Source organism: Peromyscus eremicus, chromosome 7, assembly GCF_949786415.1.
Source record: "Peromyscus eremicus chromosome 7, PerEre_H2_v1, whole genome shotgun sequence".
Lineage (NCBI taxonomy): Eukaryota > Metazoa > Chordata > Mammalia > Rodentia > Cricetidae > Peromyscus > Peromyscus eremicus.
In genome coordinates, this window is record NC_081422.1 from 90,000,398 (window position 1) to 90,014,784 (window position 14,387).

The 14,387-nt window shown below is 39.5% G+C and overlaps 1 protein-coding gene across 2 annotated transcripts in view; it reads right to left on the reverse strand.

The window, feature by feature from the left end:
- The window catches only part of Pls1 (plastin 1), a 101,376-nt gene that overhangs the window by 13,843 nt on the left and 73,146 nt on the right, over positions 1–14,387 (reverse strand). For both annotated transcript variants that reach the window (XM_059268382.1, XM_059268383.1), the window contains exons 7-11: positions 8,230–8,395; positions 8,004–8,146; positions 6,023–6,115; positions 5,139–5,334; positions 699–777 (exon numbers count right to left, since the gene is read on the reverse strand). In XM_059268382.1, the coding sequence (XP_059124365.1) occupies positions 699–777; positions 5,139–5,334; positions 6,023–6,115; positions 8,004–8,146; positions 8,230–8,395 (677 nt within the window). The remainder of the gene's footprint in view (positions 1–698; positions 778–5,138; positions 5,335–6,022; positions 6,116–8,003; positions 8,147–8,229; positions 8,396–14,387) is intronic.

The window sequence follows — 14,387 nt, forward strand, 5'->3', positions numbered from 1 at the left end:
GAAGGTGGGGGAGGGAATGGGAGGAGAGGAAACTGTGATTGGTATATAACATAAATAAAAGAATTTAATAAAAAATATATATTTAAAGAAAAAATAAGTACACTTTATTTAAAAAATGTTTAGCCATTAATGATAAGAAAATACATGTTCACTGTTAGAAAAAAAGGCCAACCCATATTAAAATATTCTCTATTCCTATTACTTAGATTTATATAATTTGGTATGTACTTCTCAAGACTTTAAGAATTCATTTACAAATTTATATATAGTCAATTTGAAACTAAACCAGATCATACTTAGACCTATTCCTGGTTTATTCTCAATAACATACTATAGACATCCTTTCAAATGAATCCATAAACATCTAATCACATCTCTCTCCAGTGCTGGAGTTTCAGCTGCCCTATTCCTGTAACAAAAGCACTAGTTTAATTGCTGTACATCTCTTCATCCAGCTGGAAGTTACAGACTTTTGTTCCTAAATGTCTATTAAGATAATAGTTAATAAATAAGGCAATGCTGGTTTCAATTTTAATTAACATTTTAATAAATAGCAGGGGACAGAAATTCTTAGCAAGGACAACAGCAAATGTTGGCTAAATTCTTGTGGTTTGAGAAAACATCCTCATGTAAACATCCCTAGAGGGGAAACTTTAGTTAGATTATGATGGCCAGGCTGAAACAGTCAGCTATTTTACCTGTACAAATGGTTGATGTATGGGTTGACCCCCAGTGAATTCATCCAGTTCCGAAACGTCCTCTCTTCCTTGCTCTCTCCTAGGGTAGACAAAAGCCCAAATGATGATTCAGGCCGAAGTGATTAAGAACAATTCTTAAAGCATTCTGGTAGGGGTAAACTGGCCACTTTGGCATAATTTCTTTAAGGGGAAAATAGTTCTCATCCCAACTATCCAGGAAGCCCTCCCTTTGTTCTCTCTCCATCTAGATTCTCTTAGTTGAGGTCTATGAACTACTACTGAGCCATGGGTTTTTCTGTCCAGAGATGCAACAGATAGTAGAAATGCAATTTAAGTAGCATAAAGTTACAACTTGATTTGGCCAAACATAAAGCCAGGCTTTTAGCAGGCAAGGTAACAGTAAACAGACTAGAAAATTCTACCTTTCTCAAATGCAGCCTTTCTACATTTGGGTAGATTATGGTTACACAGGAATCTTCCTGGACATACAAATTTAAACTTTCCGAATAATGAAGGTGAGAGATTTCAGGTGATATAAAACACATGCAGTGAGGGGTATCAACATTTTCCAGCTTTCTGAGTTACTTTAGATTGCTGCTGTTGAAAATTCACAAGGAACACAGGCATCACAACATTTCATTTTGTTCTGAGATACATTTCATCACTGTAAGTTACTGGATACCAAAAATAACCTCAAGGGGATAACTCAACAGGTATTTCTGCTTAGCCTGTCTCCCTGGGTGTACACCATCTGTTTAAAAAAAACCATGAGTATGGGATGCACAAGTCGGGGAGAGATGTGAGCTCCCCCTGCCTATCTGCCTTACAGAATCTACTGACAGCAAATGGTTCTAAGTGATTCTATCATGTCTTACTCTTTGACAAAGTGGGGGGACAATAAAATAACTCAGACTGTATCTTATCATCAAACTCTAGATCTAAAGTTAGAACCTTAATGCTTGTTAAAACATTTCTATTTCTCATCACTTATAATGCACAGGGCAGTGTAGGTCACTCTAGACTTTGGTCTATGAGAGAATTGCAATGTCATTTGGCATAGGAATCTATAGCCACCTAAACAACAGGATTTATTCTTAGTCATCTGTACAGTCAACTTCAAATGAAGTGCCACAGAGAGTATGAACCTAAATATCCACAAAGGAGCGAAACCTTACACAATCTAAAGGATTCCATTTATTTCCATGTAGATTTTCAATACTATTACCTAACAGTTACCAGAATCTATATAATTCTAGATTTATTAACCAAATAATTTCTTGCTTAAATTCTATCCCTTCTAATCTCAAAAAGTAACTGATTGGTCTGTAATATCTACTACACTACTTTATAATAAACAATCTACATGGGAAAAGTCAAACTAAGTGGTGAAAATTAAATCCCTGAACCACTTCCAACACAGCATAAACATAAGCACATTATGTTTACTGTTTGATACATGTGACTTCTTTCTCTAACTTACTGGTACCATATCAAGATACATTTTCTCCCCAGTAATTGGGAAATGTTTGCATTGTTTCTAGTTAGGAAAATCCAAATTATGTTTTTAATTATAAAGATCAGAGTGTCACAATTTTTTATTAAAATACTCAAAGTCTATTGAAACTATTGATACAATGGTTATTTGAAAAGACATTAAACTTACATTTAAAAGTTTAGAAACTGTTTTAAGTTTTAGAGATTGGAATTTTTTCTGTTCTCAACTAAAATTGTGTTATTTTGATTTTTAACACATGGAAATTAAAACAGATTTTCTAAGTGAGCATTTATTTACCTAGTGTCACTTAAGTCACCTTGGTAAGTAGATGCTCAAAGCTGGAAGCACTACGCATTTGTGCAGGAGCCACATAAAGCATTTCAAAAACATATGTATTGCAGACTAGAAAATGCTTTTAGATTGCAGACAACTAAAGCAATCGTGTCACTAAAAAAAAATCTTAATTTCTAATTACTCGATAGTGCTATAAAATATTTTGATTTGCAAGTCAAATTGGCAAAAGTTTTAATAAGACAAGTATATTTTAAAACTACATTATTAAGAAGACAGGAAGAGAAATATCATACTCAACACCCACTGAATGTGCTTTCCTCCTCCCACCCTAACCATTAATAAGCACACACTGCCGATTAAATGCTTTCATTCGTGATCAGGTGAAATCTCTTCTGTGACTCTTCAGAGTAAATATTAGGACTTGTGTTTTCTGTATATAAGAAAGCCAAGGCTCACGGGGGTTACTCAGATAGTAAATGGTGGAACCATGATTTGAACAAAGTCTTTCTAATTTTATGGTCTATTTATTTTCTATCACCACAAACGAATTCTCAGATAGTTCTCTCTGTATGTAGCATAGGCATTTGGCACAATTTGATACGAAGGTTTAACGTTTAACTGGGCCTTTAAATTTCATTAGTTCCCGCTAGACAAAATTCTCTGCCAATGAGACATACTAATATATGAATTTGGGGGTGTGATAAGTTCAAAGTGAAAATTTCATAAGGATCTGTAAAAAACAAATTTACAGAGGAAAATAACCCATTGACAGCCAAAGTCAAATGCATTATTGGCAGCTCTGTCAGGACATACATATGTTCTAAAGAAAGATGATTGATAAATATTTCCCACAGTATCCTAACCAGGATAGGGAATACTCGAGGAAATATGTAGCAACCGTGTTCACACTGAAAACTCTCAAAAGCATGCTGAACACTAGCAAAGGAACCCACACATGACAGAGGAGAGCGAGCAAGTTGGAAAAGGCATTTAGCAAAGAATTCAGTGACTATAAAAAGCAGATCATTTTTAATATGCCACTCTAAACAATGCCTTCTGTTGTAAGACACAGAGGGATTTTGAAGTTTTCCAGACTCAAAGACAAAAGTTTTCCTTTGTGACTTAATTTTTAAAGTTCTAGTTTTGCTTTCCCTCATTTTTTTCTTTGCTTAAAAACTGAAATCTACGTTTTTGATATTAAAAAGACATAGTTACATGTCTTTGTGAAGAATACAGTCCTCGTTTGGCGGGACTCTCGCCAAGAGTGCAGTAGGTTAAACATCTAACTAAGACCACCTTCCATCTGAAATTTAGTGCTCGTGATGCTGTCCTGCTGAAGGGACAGGACACTGGAACTCTAGCCGTGGCAGCCCAAGGAGAAAGACTGACTGACTCCCTCTGTCTCACTGGGGAGGACCGCGAGAACAGCCTGCCAGGAGGGCATGCAGCAACATTCAGTTCTCGTTTCCCAAAGCAGGGCACCTAAGCCTCAGGGCTGGCTCTCCCTCAGACAGCCAGCAAGGCTGCCACTGTTTTGACTCCTCGTTTCCATGTTAATGGTGTCCACGTGGGTGATGGTGTGAAAATGGGAGAAAGTGGAAGAGAGTCTGGGTGACAGAGATGAGGAGAAGGAACTAGTTATTGCCAATGTTTTTGTCATTAAGACAATTCATATATTGTAAGCGTCAATGACATTTAGACTATGCAACATAAATAATATGAAACAAATTATGTTATAAACTGTAAATAAATCCTTTCAAAGACAGTTATGGTAAAAAAAATTAAGATTTGTCACAGGAGAGAGGTAAAGACTTTACATCAAATCATGAAGTCTAATTGTCAAAACTAGTTTCTAATATGTTTACCACAATATCCCATTGTTAAAGAAGGCAAATTAGGTAGAGTGTACATAATCAAAGCCTTGCTCTACTTAATAATTTCATTTGCATTTCTTGCTTGTAGTCATTCATTTTAAAGTTATATTAAGACAACATAGCATGAAAATGCAAAACAATAAATATCAACCCAGATGGAAAGTATAAATACCACTAATAAAAGGAAAATTCAGAATGAATAAATTTATAGAATATAGAAAAGTACTAAATACAGTACCTACATTAGGAGGGGTCAAATCTGCATTTCATGAAGCAAAATAGGAAAGTATTATATTATGAGACAGATAACAACCACCTACATACAATAAGTAATGAATATGATAATTTTTTCATATACTCTAAAAACATTAAAAAGAACAATAATAAAGTCAAACTTGCTTTCAAAGGCAAAAATGCTATCAAGAACTACTTTTCCTAGTAGATAATTCATTTTCTATATTGGTGGCAGAGTTATGTTACGGGATCATTTATGAGAATCCTTCAAATGTCTGATAGTTTTCACTTAACTCTTCTGGAGAAATGGCAGGTTAGTAAGAGTTACTAGGCATTTCCTTATAACAAACCCAGCAAATCACACCCTGTAACTTGAACGTTCTGTGACTGTACATGCTCACACACACACACACACACACACACACACACACACACACACACACAAAATCGTATCTCCCACCACAGTCCCCTACCCAGGATGGTGAAATAGGACAATACCACAAAAGAAACGCAATAAGTCAACTCAAGGCAGAAAGAACGTACCTTCCAATAAATTGATATCAATGTCATTATTCTCAGGCTTGTGTAAGCATGGGTATGTGTTAAAGAGATTCGCTACAAAGGCTAGATTTAGCTTGGGGTTTCCGGAAACCACATCTGCAGGAGTAACAAACTGCCTGCAGCCAAGCTTATCTGCTTCCTGAAGCATGAATCCGGCACGCTTCAGGTCATTTTTCTCCTAAACAAGGAAGCAAAGCAAAAATGGTCAATATCAAACTTTTACTGACATCATTTTATAGCTATGATATTTACAAGGAATTGTATTTCCACAAATGCATTAAATAATAGCAGAATGTGAAAGAATCACAAACCAACCTCCCATTTTATTTTAAATACTTTAACGTCTCTTGGGGGGCTAGAGAGATGGCTCAGAGATTAAGAGCCATCAGCTGTTCTTCCAGAGGACCCGTGTTCAGTTCCCAGCACCTCCATGGAGGTTACAACTATCTGTAACTCCAGTTCCAGGGCATCCAATGCTCTCTTCTGGCCTCTAAAGGTGCCAGGAACTTACTTGGTGTAAAGAGGGCAGGAAGAGAAGGATGGAGAAAGAAAGAGGAGGAGGAGGGGAAGGGGGAGGGGGAGAAAGATAGAGTGTGTTATGCTATAAATCGCTGCCCTCACTATTCAAATTCAGAGTTAAAAAGTAGAGCAGAAGAATCACGAGGAGTTGGGGGAGTGGATGGTCACTGTTGGATAGGAACAGTTTCACAACGAGATTAAGAAAATCCCTTGAAAAAGACAGTAGTGATGGTTACAAAGAACTGTGGATGTACTGAACAGCACTGAATATACACTCGGAAATGATCATTTTTCTGTCATGTGTACTATTACTACAGTGTATAAAACTAGTTTTAAAAATCACTTACATTAAATCCTGAAAGATCAATGGCAATGGCATCGCCATCTCGGTCACCTTTAGGAGCAATCTGATTAAGCAGATGAAAATAGGCTTTTGAGTCCTTCAAGAAAAAAAGAAAATAGCATTTTTAAATGAATAAAATACAAAATAAGTTTAGGTGAAAAGTGTTCTCATCTCAAAACAAAACAGTGCATGAAACACCTTAGTGCATCATTACCCAGGGGTTCCTGAACACGCAATACTATTTTATACTTCCGGCTTCAGCAATGCTCTTACACCCCGGAGCTCCTAGCAATGCCATCCCCTATACCTGGAAGTCCCTCCCCTTACCTTTTCCATGTGTCTACATCCCCGACCATCAGAGTTGTCTGGGCTCAAGTCAAGCATTTGCTCTGGGAAGGCTTTGCTGGCCTCTCTAGACCGAACCAATGCCTCCCCTAAATTATACTGCACCCTTCCCATCTCTATACATAAACTGTGACCTCGTTAGATTACATCATCTAATGTAGCTATCTCCAAAGATGGCTGCTATATTTTTTCTCCAAACATACATGTAGCTCTTCCCAGCAGGAAGCAGAGGCCATCTCCCTCCCTCTTATTTAGGCTGGCCTAGCTATTCACACAGAGCACTGTGAACGTTCTGTGATTTCAAGCTCCAGATCCCAAGGAGCCTCTAGTTCCTCCCTCTTGAAGTTAACCTCTACCTAAAATGTCCAACTATGTGATATTCTCCGAGTATGAGGAAGCCCGAGCTAGCCATGTGGAAAGGCATGGCAGAGGAATGCCGAGACACAGGACTGATGCCTTTGTGCACCTTTCAGATTAGCCAAACCGACAACTAATCCCAGAAGACAAATGTAGAGCAGAGCCATCGGCGTACAAAATTACGAAGAATACCAAATCATTGTTTTAAGCCGGTAAATTCTGCCTAGCTCGCTAGGTCTAGTTGGTCAACTTCTCCAAAGCCAGCCTTTACATTGCCATGCCCAGTATAATGTCAGGAGATTCTTAAGGAGATTCAGACTAATAAGCTTTTAAAACAGTAGTTAGTGCCCGAAAGCCGAGAAAACTGTCACCATAGTGGCAAAACATGACCGAAGCCATCATATTTCAAGAGGAAATGTGAATAAAAGGCAGCACTATTCTACTTTTTTCCCAGCTCCTTTTGGAAAATAAATCAGAGGGAAGAAAAGTCACAGGGTTGCAGTTTGGCGGTGCCCAGGCCAGCACGACCTCGGGAAAGTTACTGGGAAGTGGAAGTGGATGTTACAGTTTCCTCCACAAGGTTCTCCAGTGGAGAGGAAAGTGTTGCCAAGCTCCTCTGGTTAGGAGACACACCATAAGATCCCATAGTCAACTGATCCCCATGACCTCAGACAATCTGATTTTCTATTAGCTGGTTATTAGCAAAATGGGAGGAAGAGTGCTGAACCCACAGGGCTCCAATCCAGCAAACAGATGCAGTAATTCCTAGTTCATTATAATTCAGTGGGCCAGTGACGGGAAAAACGCTTTCATCTGTTAAAGCTATCATCCCCTTAATCTCACAGCCAGTTGTTAAGTCTTATTTTTAAAAGTCAATAAACCAGTGTACTATTTTAAAAGATTTTTGTGAATTTAATTGGAAGTATCTAACTCAGACAGTAAAAGATAAACCCTCATCTTTCATCCCAAGCATCTTTGTGGATTCAAATTTAAGTCTGAACCCCCTATTTCTTATAGCCTACACCCTTATTTCATTGTAAAATATCTGAATGTTAAAATCTAAGCCCTGAGCCAGTGAGATGGCTCGGTGGGTCATGTACTTGCGGCGGAAGCCTGGTGTCTCGAGTTCCAGCGGCAGGACCCACATGGTGGTGGGAGAATCAACTCCCACAGTTTGTCTTCTGGCTGCCACACACACATTATGACATATGCTCCCCACCAAAATAATAGTAATAATAGTAATAATAATAAGAAGAAGAATATAATTTTTCAACGATCTCAACCTTAATGTCCTGGCTGAAGTTGTTGATGGTGCGCCACCCTGCGTTGGTCAGATGGTAGTTCACCCAGCGCAGCAGCAACTCCTCAGGGGTAAGCTTCATCAGCTCCTCTAGCTCCTCCCCTTCATTCAGCAACGCAATCAGGGCTAAGAGGGAAACACGGAGGAGGTGTCAGCGCTTCCTTCACAGGCTATCTACAACTGAAGGGTAATGTAGTTGGCGATCTTACCTTCATTCCTAGAAATCTCAATATCAGCAAAAAGACCGACTTTGATGATCTGCCAGAGAAGCCCCAAGACCAAGTGAGGCTTTCCCTCTTTGAGGTCCTGTGCACCAATGTTGACCACGGTGCAACCAATGGCCGAGGCAGAATTCAGGGCTAGGTTCAGATTTTCCTGAAATGCCAAAAGAAACACACAAGTGAGGAAATATTTCTAAAGTCTTATCCACAGTTGTTTGTAACAACTGACTGGAAAAATTTCAGATTTTTAAACGTAATATTTATACAACTAGACTACTAGTAGTAGTAGTAAAACTCGCATGGTGAACCGTCATCTAGATAGGCCAATGAACATCAGATTTCCATCTTCAGTCCACACCCTCTGCAAGCACCCACTTCAAGCCCTATGGCTGTATATCCTTTTGGTTATATCTGCTGTGTGTTCTAAAAGCACCTCAAAACTCAAAATGTCCAGAATACTCACTCAGCTTTTCTTGCCATTCTTCCTCAATCTTCCTACCATCCCTATTAACGTCGGTTCTCACTGACCTACTGTCTCGGTTGCTGGGTAAAAGCTTTAATCTTGCTGCCTTTCTTCCCAAGCCAGAAGCCCAAGCAGGGTCTTTGCTCCTCCTCCTGGCCTTCCACAGCCAGGCACCAATCAATTTCTATCAATAATCAGAGGTATTTACCTCTAAAACCGCATCTTTCTTCAGTAGCTTCCTAATTTTGAGTGACCATTCTCACGTTTCCCCTGCCCAACCTGCTGTCAGCAGAGCTCTAATATCAGTTGTTCCAAAGAAATACAAATACTATTCATCGGGTTTAAAACCTTTCTGTAGTGGGTGGTCATTCCAGCTTTGATCTGGAAGTTCCAACCCCCATTGATGCTTCCAGCAACTGTCACGCCTATAAGGCGGGGCCAAGGGAGGACCCTGGAGACCCGAGATATGGGCCAGCTCTCTCTCTGTTCCTGGACCCTGGACGCTGGAGGTTGACAGAGCAGAGCTCCAGAGAACACCGCTGGACTGCGATACACCTTCCCCAGACCCTGCGACCTACCTATCCCTTCATTTGTAAGTTACGCCACTAACAAACTTTCCTTTTAACTACGTGGAGTGGCCTTAATAATTTCACCAATACCTTTCATAAGTTTCCTGTCAACACTAATACTCAAATTCTCTCGTTCTCCATCATTCTGTTGCTTTCTTGCTCTCTCTACTCAAACTGTACAGGACCTGTGATTCTGAGTCAGTGCTCTCCTCCCACTATGTGGAAGACCAATTTCAGCTAGTCAGGCTTGGTGGCAAGCACCTTTACCTGATGAGCCGCCTTGCTGGTCTACCCAGTTGCTTTGAAAATTCTGCTTAAACACATCTAATCTGCATTCTTCTCCATATATCCTACACAAAACAGCATCACCAACCACACTCTGTACTCTTCCTGACTTTACTCGTATCTCTCTAAAATATTATATATTACCAGCCAAGCAAAGTGGTACATGCCTACACTCTAACACTTGGAAAGCAAGAGGAGTTCAGGGCCAGTCTTAGCTACAAAGCAAGGTCAAGACCTGCTGATTGACATGAGTTATTGTCTCAACAACCAAAGCAACAAATGAACAAAAAAGACAAAACAATCCTCAGACCCATTCACACAAACAAGGTAATGCAATGCAATATTAATATACCTACTTGTTTCTTGTTATATCTCCTCCAGTTGAGAATTATTTTATATTTTTTCAGTGCTAGGGTTTAAACACTGGCACTCACTCATACTAGGCCAACACTCTACCTCAGAATCCCAACCCCTGTACCAGTTAAGTGTAAGCCCTTTAACAGAAAAAGCTTTGATCTGTTAGAGTCTTTCCTCAAGCCACCAGGCATGAGTTATATACCCAATAAACATTTACTGAGTAAACAGATGAATGGGTAAGAGTGAACAAGGCATGGAGGGAAAGGAGACGGTCAAGTTCAAATACTTAGTGGGGCAATGAGAAGCTTTCAGGAATTGACTATGGCCTCATTTTCGCCTCTGTGGAGAAAGCCCCTTTCCTTGATGTATGTCGCTCTCCACATTGCATGCCCACTCATTACCTTAAACACATCTCTTCCTCTGAAGAATCTCCACATACAAAATTAGCCACCCCTTCCCTGGATTCTCATGTTTACATGGCATATGCACAAAGGAAATTATTAATACCTTTATATAATATTGCACTTTTAAACATGTTCTACTGGTATTTTCCTTTAGAAATTTCAGCATTACTAGTTTATTAGGGTTGGGTAAGGAATCTTTATCTTTAGAAAGTTTCTATTTAGAAGCATTTCTTTCAAGAATCAGATGTGCAAAGAGGTTTCAAATTCGGGGAATTTTTCAAGGAACTCCTAAGATAGACCTTAAGATGAACAAAGCGAGATCTGATAAGCTACACCAAGGTTCAGCCTCTTGCTTTCCAGAGATACTGTCGTATGGCAGCAGTAACAACTTCATTATGTGCTGCTAACAAGAGCAACAACATAGAGATTTTGGAGTGGAGTACTTCAGTGGCTTCCTGCTACAACATATGGTTGTAATTGACCTTGCCACCTCCTCCAAGTAAACTACTAAATCTCCCAAGGAACCAGAAGTGATTAGAGTCAGGGTTTGGAATTGTGTTTGTAATGATGAAAGTTCTTGCCAGTATACTCCTCCCCAAGGCACCAGCAGAATAGGAAAACCCTTCAACACCTTTAGAACCTCACAGTTTGCTTCAAACAAATCTGGAAGTGCTACCAGTACCTGGTAAATACTGTAACTGGAGGCTTATAAAACATTCAATAGCTTCAGATGCTTTTAAACACCCAACATCAATACAGTTTTCAAGACACATCCTCTCTGCAAATTTAGGCTTGACCACTGACGGTTTCCTAGCTCCTCCTTCCAGAGTATAAAGGATGCTTGTCTACTTGTGACTCCCCAGAAGGCATCAGCAAGGGGGAAGAACTGGGTTTGCAATGATTACAACAAACTTAATTTTACAATAACTCACTCCATATTTGTTGACACCGTGAAGTTGTGTTCAAAAGAAGTATGCAAGTCCATTAAATTGATTGTAGTCATTACTAAGAGTCACAACTTTTTACCACTGTTCTTGGTCTGGACACTGACCCCCACCCCACTTTGTCTACATAGGCATGGCATCTGCTCCACTCCACTGGCATGAACTGACTCACCCTCTGTCTTCATTAATATGATTTTTTTTTCTTCCGAGAGTCTTTTCCATAGGCACTGTCTAACGGATTTATTAAAAAGATCTCCTTAGAGCTAAGAATCTTTTGATTTCTCACTTCAGAACTTCCCCATTGCTTCTACCTACCAGTCTCACATTGTTATATTGATACCTTTATCCAATCTGAATCAGGATCCTCTCCTCACTTCTTACATCTTAAACCATACGCAAATCCTCAGATTCAGCCTTCACATTCCCAGGTCCAAGACACTATAAAGGCTTTGTAAATGGGGATTTCCTCTTCTTTCAATAAGCTGCAAACCCAACTTTGTCTTATCAATAGGTTTTGATGGTAATATGAGGGTATCAGCTTTTAGTTGTTGTCCATTTCCCTTAGTTTTATAACCACAATACATCACAGTCATCCTTCATCCTTTATGTAGCATGGCATCACATAAATGCAATGTCACAAGGTGGAAAAGGTATTATTACAATCTTGTCTTCTGAAACAAATAAATTAGCTTTTTTTTTTGGGGGGGGGTGTCCGTGTGAAACTAGCAGCACCTGTTTTGTTTGTTTGTTGAAGTTGGGTCTCAGTGTAACCTAGACAGTCCCCAAACCTGTTATCCTCTTTCTCACACTCCAGAGTGCACCAGTACCCCAACAGTAATTCTCTAGAATATAGCTTCTGCTCTAGACTCTAAAATCTTAAACAACCAAGGCAGATTAACATCCATGGTAATACTTTTCCCAAAGTTCCCACACTTGTTTCATTTTACATCAATATTCTCAAGCATCCTAAAAGCTTAGACTAATAATCGCATAGGAAAAATGCTCTCTCTAAAAACAAAAGTATATGATATTTAGCCCCTCAGCTCCATTCTGTGGCTACTGTGACATCCAAAATATTTTATGTTATTTAATGTACTTCACACAAGTGTACAAGGAAGAGCAAACAGTAAGTTTACAAAAACACAGGAAATACTGAGTTTCAGGTTCAGCACCATAAAAACTTACAACCCATGTGTTTCTAAAGCAGAAGGCAGATGTGAACATTTTCAGTATTTATGCTTATCAACTGTAAAGTCTGTCACAAAACGTGAGAGAAAATAATCTGTTGGCAACCACGTTGGAAACAGTCTTCAAGAATGGTATTTCTAGTAGTAGATACAACATCATTGGCCTGTTATCAAGGAAGGGGCAGGAAAGCCTTGTGCCTAGCACCCAGTTTTCCATTTCTCAAGGATGACAATAAAAAGGAAGGCCTTTCCAGTTCCAAAAACAGCTCTGTGTCACTCTGCTGAGGTCATCACCTCCTTTAGAAGGAATGTAACACAAATTTAGCAAAATCAAGGATTGCACATTCTTAATCTGCAAAATCATAGTGTATACCTCATTATGAAACTTCAGGAAGAGTTAGGGAATAATTCACACAATGTGTTTGTTATTGTTCTTTCTTTGTTTAGTTGGTTGGTTTTGAGACAGGATCTCTATGTCACACTGGCTGGCCGGGAACTCAGTATGCAGACCAGGCAGCCTGACACTCAGAGATCCACCTGCTTCTGCCTTTTGAGTGCTGGGATTGAAAGTATGTACCATGGGCTGGAGAGATGGCTCAGAGGTTAAGAGCATTGGCAGCTCTTCCAGAGGTCCTGAGTTCAATTCCCAGCAACCACATGCTGGCTCACAACCATCTGTAATGAGATCTGGTGCCCTCTTCTAGAGTGCATGCGGGCAGAACACTGTATACATAATAAATAAATAAAAAGTATGCACCACAATGCTTAGTCCCACGTGATATGTTTTAAACAAACTACTCAGTGAATATTAATTATTATGCTTAGCAGTTTTGAAAGGGGAAATTGGCATCTATAAATTCAAATTTTGGTAAGGCCTCTAAAGAACAATTAGCACAGGAAGAATAAACACTTTGTGAGACTAGTAAAACATGACCTTACTGCACAGGGTTTTCTCTCTCTCTCTCTTTTATTTGGTTTTTAAATACAGGGTTTCTCTGTATAACTGCTCTGGCTGTCCTGGAACTCACTCTGTAGACCAGGCTGGCCTTGAACTCACAGAGATCAACCTGTCTCTGCCTCCTGAGTGCTGGGATTAAAGGTGTGTGCCACCATTCCCAGCTCACAGTGTTCTCTTTTAACCTGTACCTCTTGACTGGGTTAGCATGCTGCGTGCCCTATGTACAATCTTCAGTGTGAAAGAAAAGAAAGGAGTCTGGATAAGGAGGAGAGAATAGAAGGAGGAAAGGAAAGAGAGAGGAGATGAGAGAGGAAGGAAAATGGACAGACACTGGCATCAAGTAAACGACCATCAATAAAAGAACAACTGTAATATAAATCAAATACTATTAACTTCAATAAAGAAACATCCAAACTACTTAAAATCTTAATTTATTTTATTATGAATTACAGCTGATTTTTTTTTTCTTTTTTCTTTTTTTTTTTTTTTTTTTTTTTGGTTTTTCGCGACAGGGTTTCTCTGTGTAGCTTTGCGCCTCTCCTGGAACTCACTTGGTAGCCCAGGCTGGCCTCGAACTCACAGAGATTCGCCTGGCTCTGCCTCCCAAGTGCTGGGATTAAAGGTGTGCGCCACCACCGCCCGGCTGATTTTTTATTTAATAAAAAATAAAGGGCAGGGCTAGCCGGGCATGGTGGCCCACGCTTTTAATCCCAGCACTCAGGAGGCAGAGGCAGGTGGATCTCTCTGAGTTTGAGGCCAGCCTGGTCTACAAAGAGAGATCCAGAACAGCCAAACTATACAGAGAAACCCTGTCTTGAAAAACCAAAAGGAGGTGGGGGTGGGGAGAGCAGGACTATGGCTCAATTGGCAGAACACTTGCCTTGCAATCAAGAGGCCCTGGGTTCGATTCACAACACTGAAAATTGTTTTAAATGGCAAATTATCTTTAAGTTCCCAACAACACTAGATATTTTTTAGC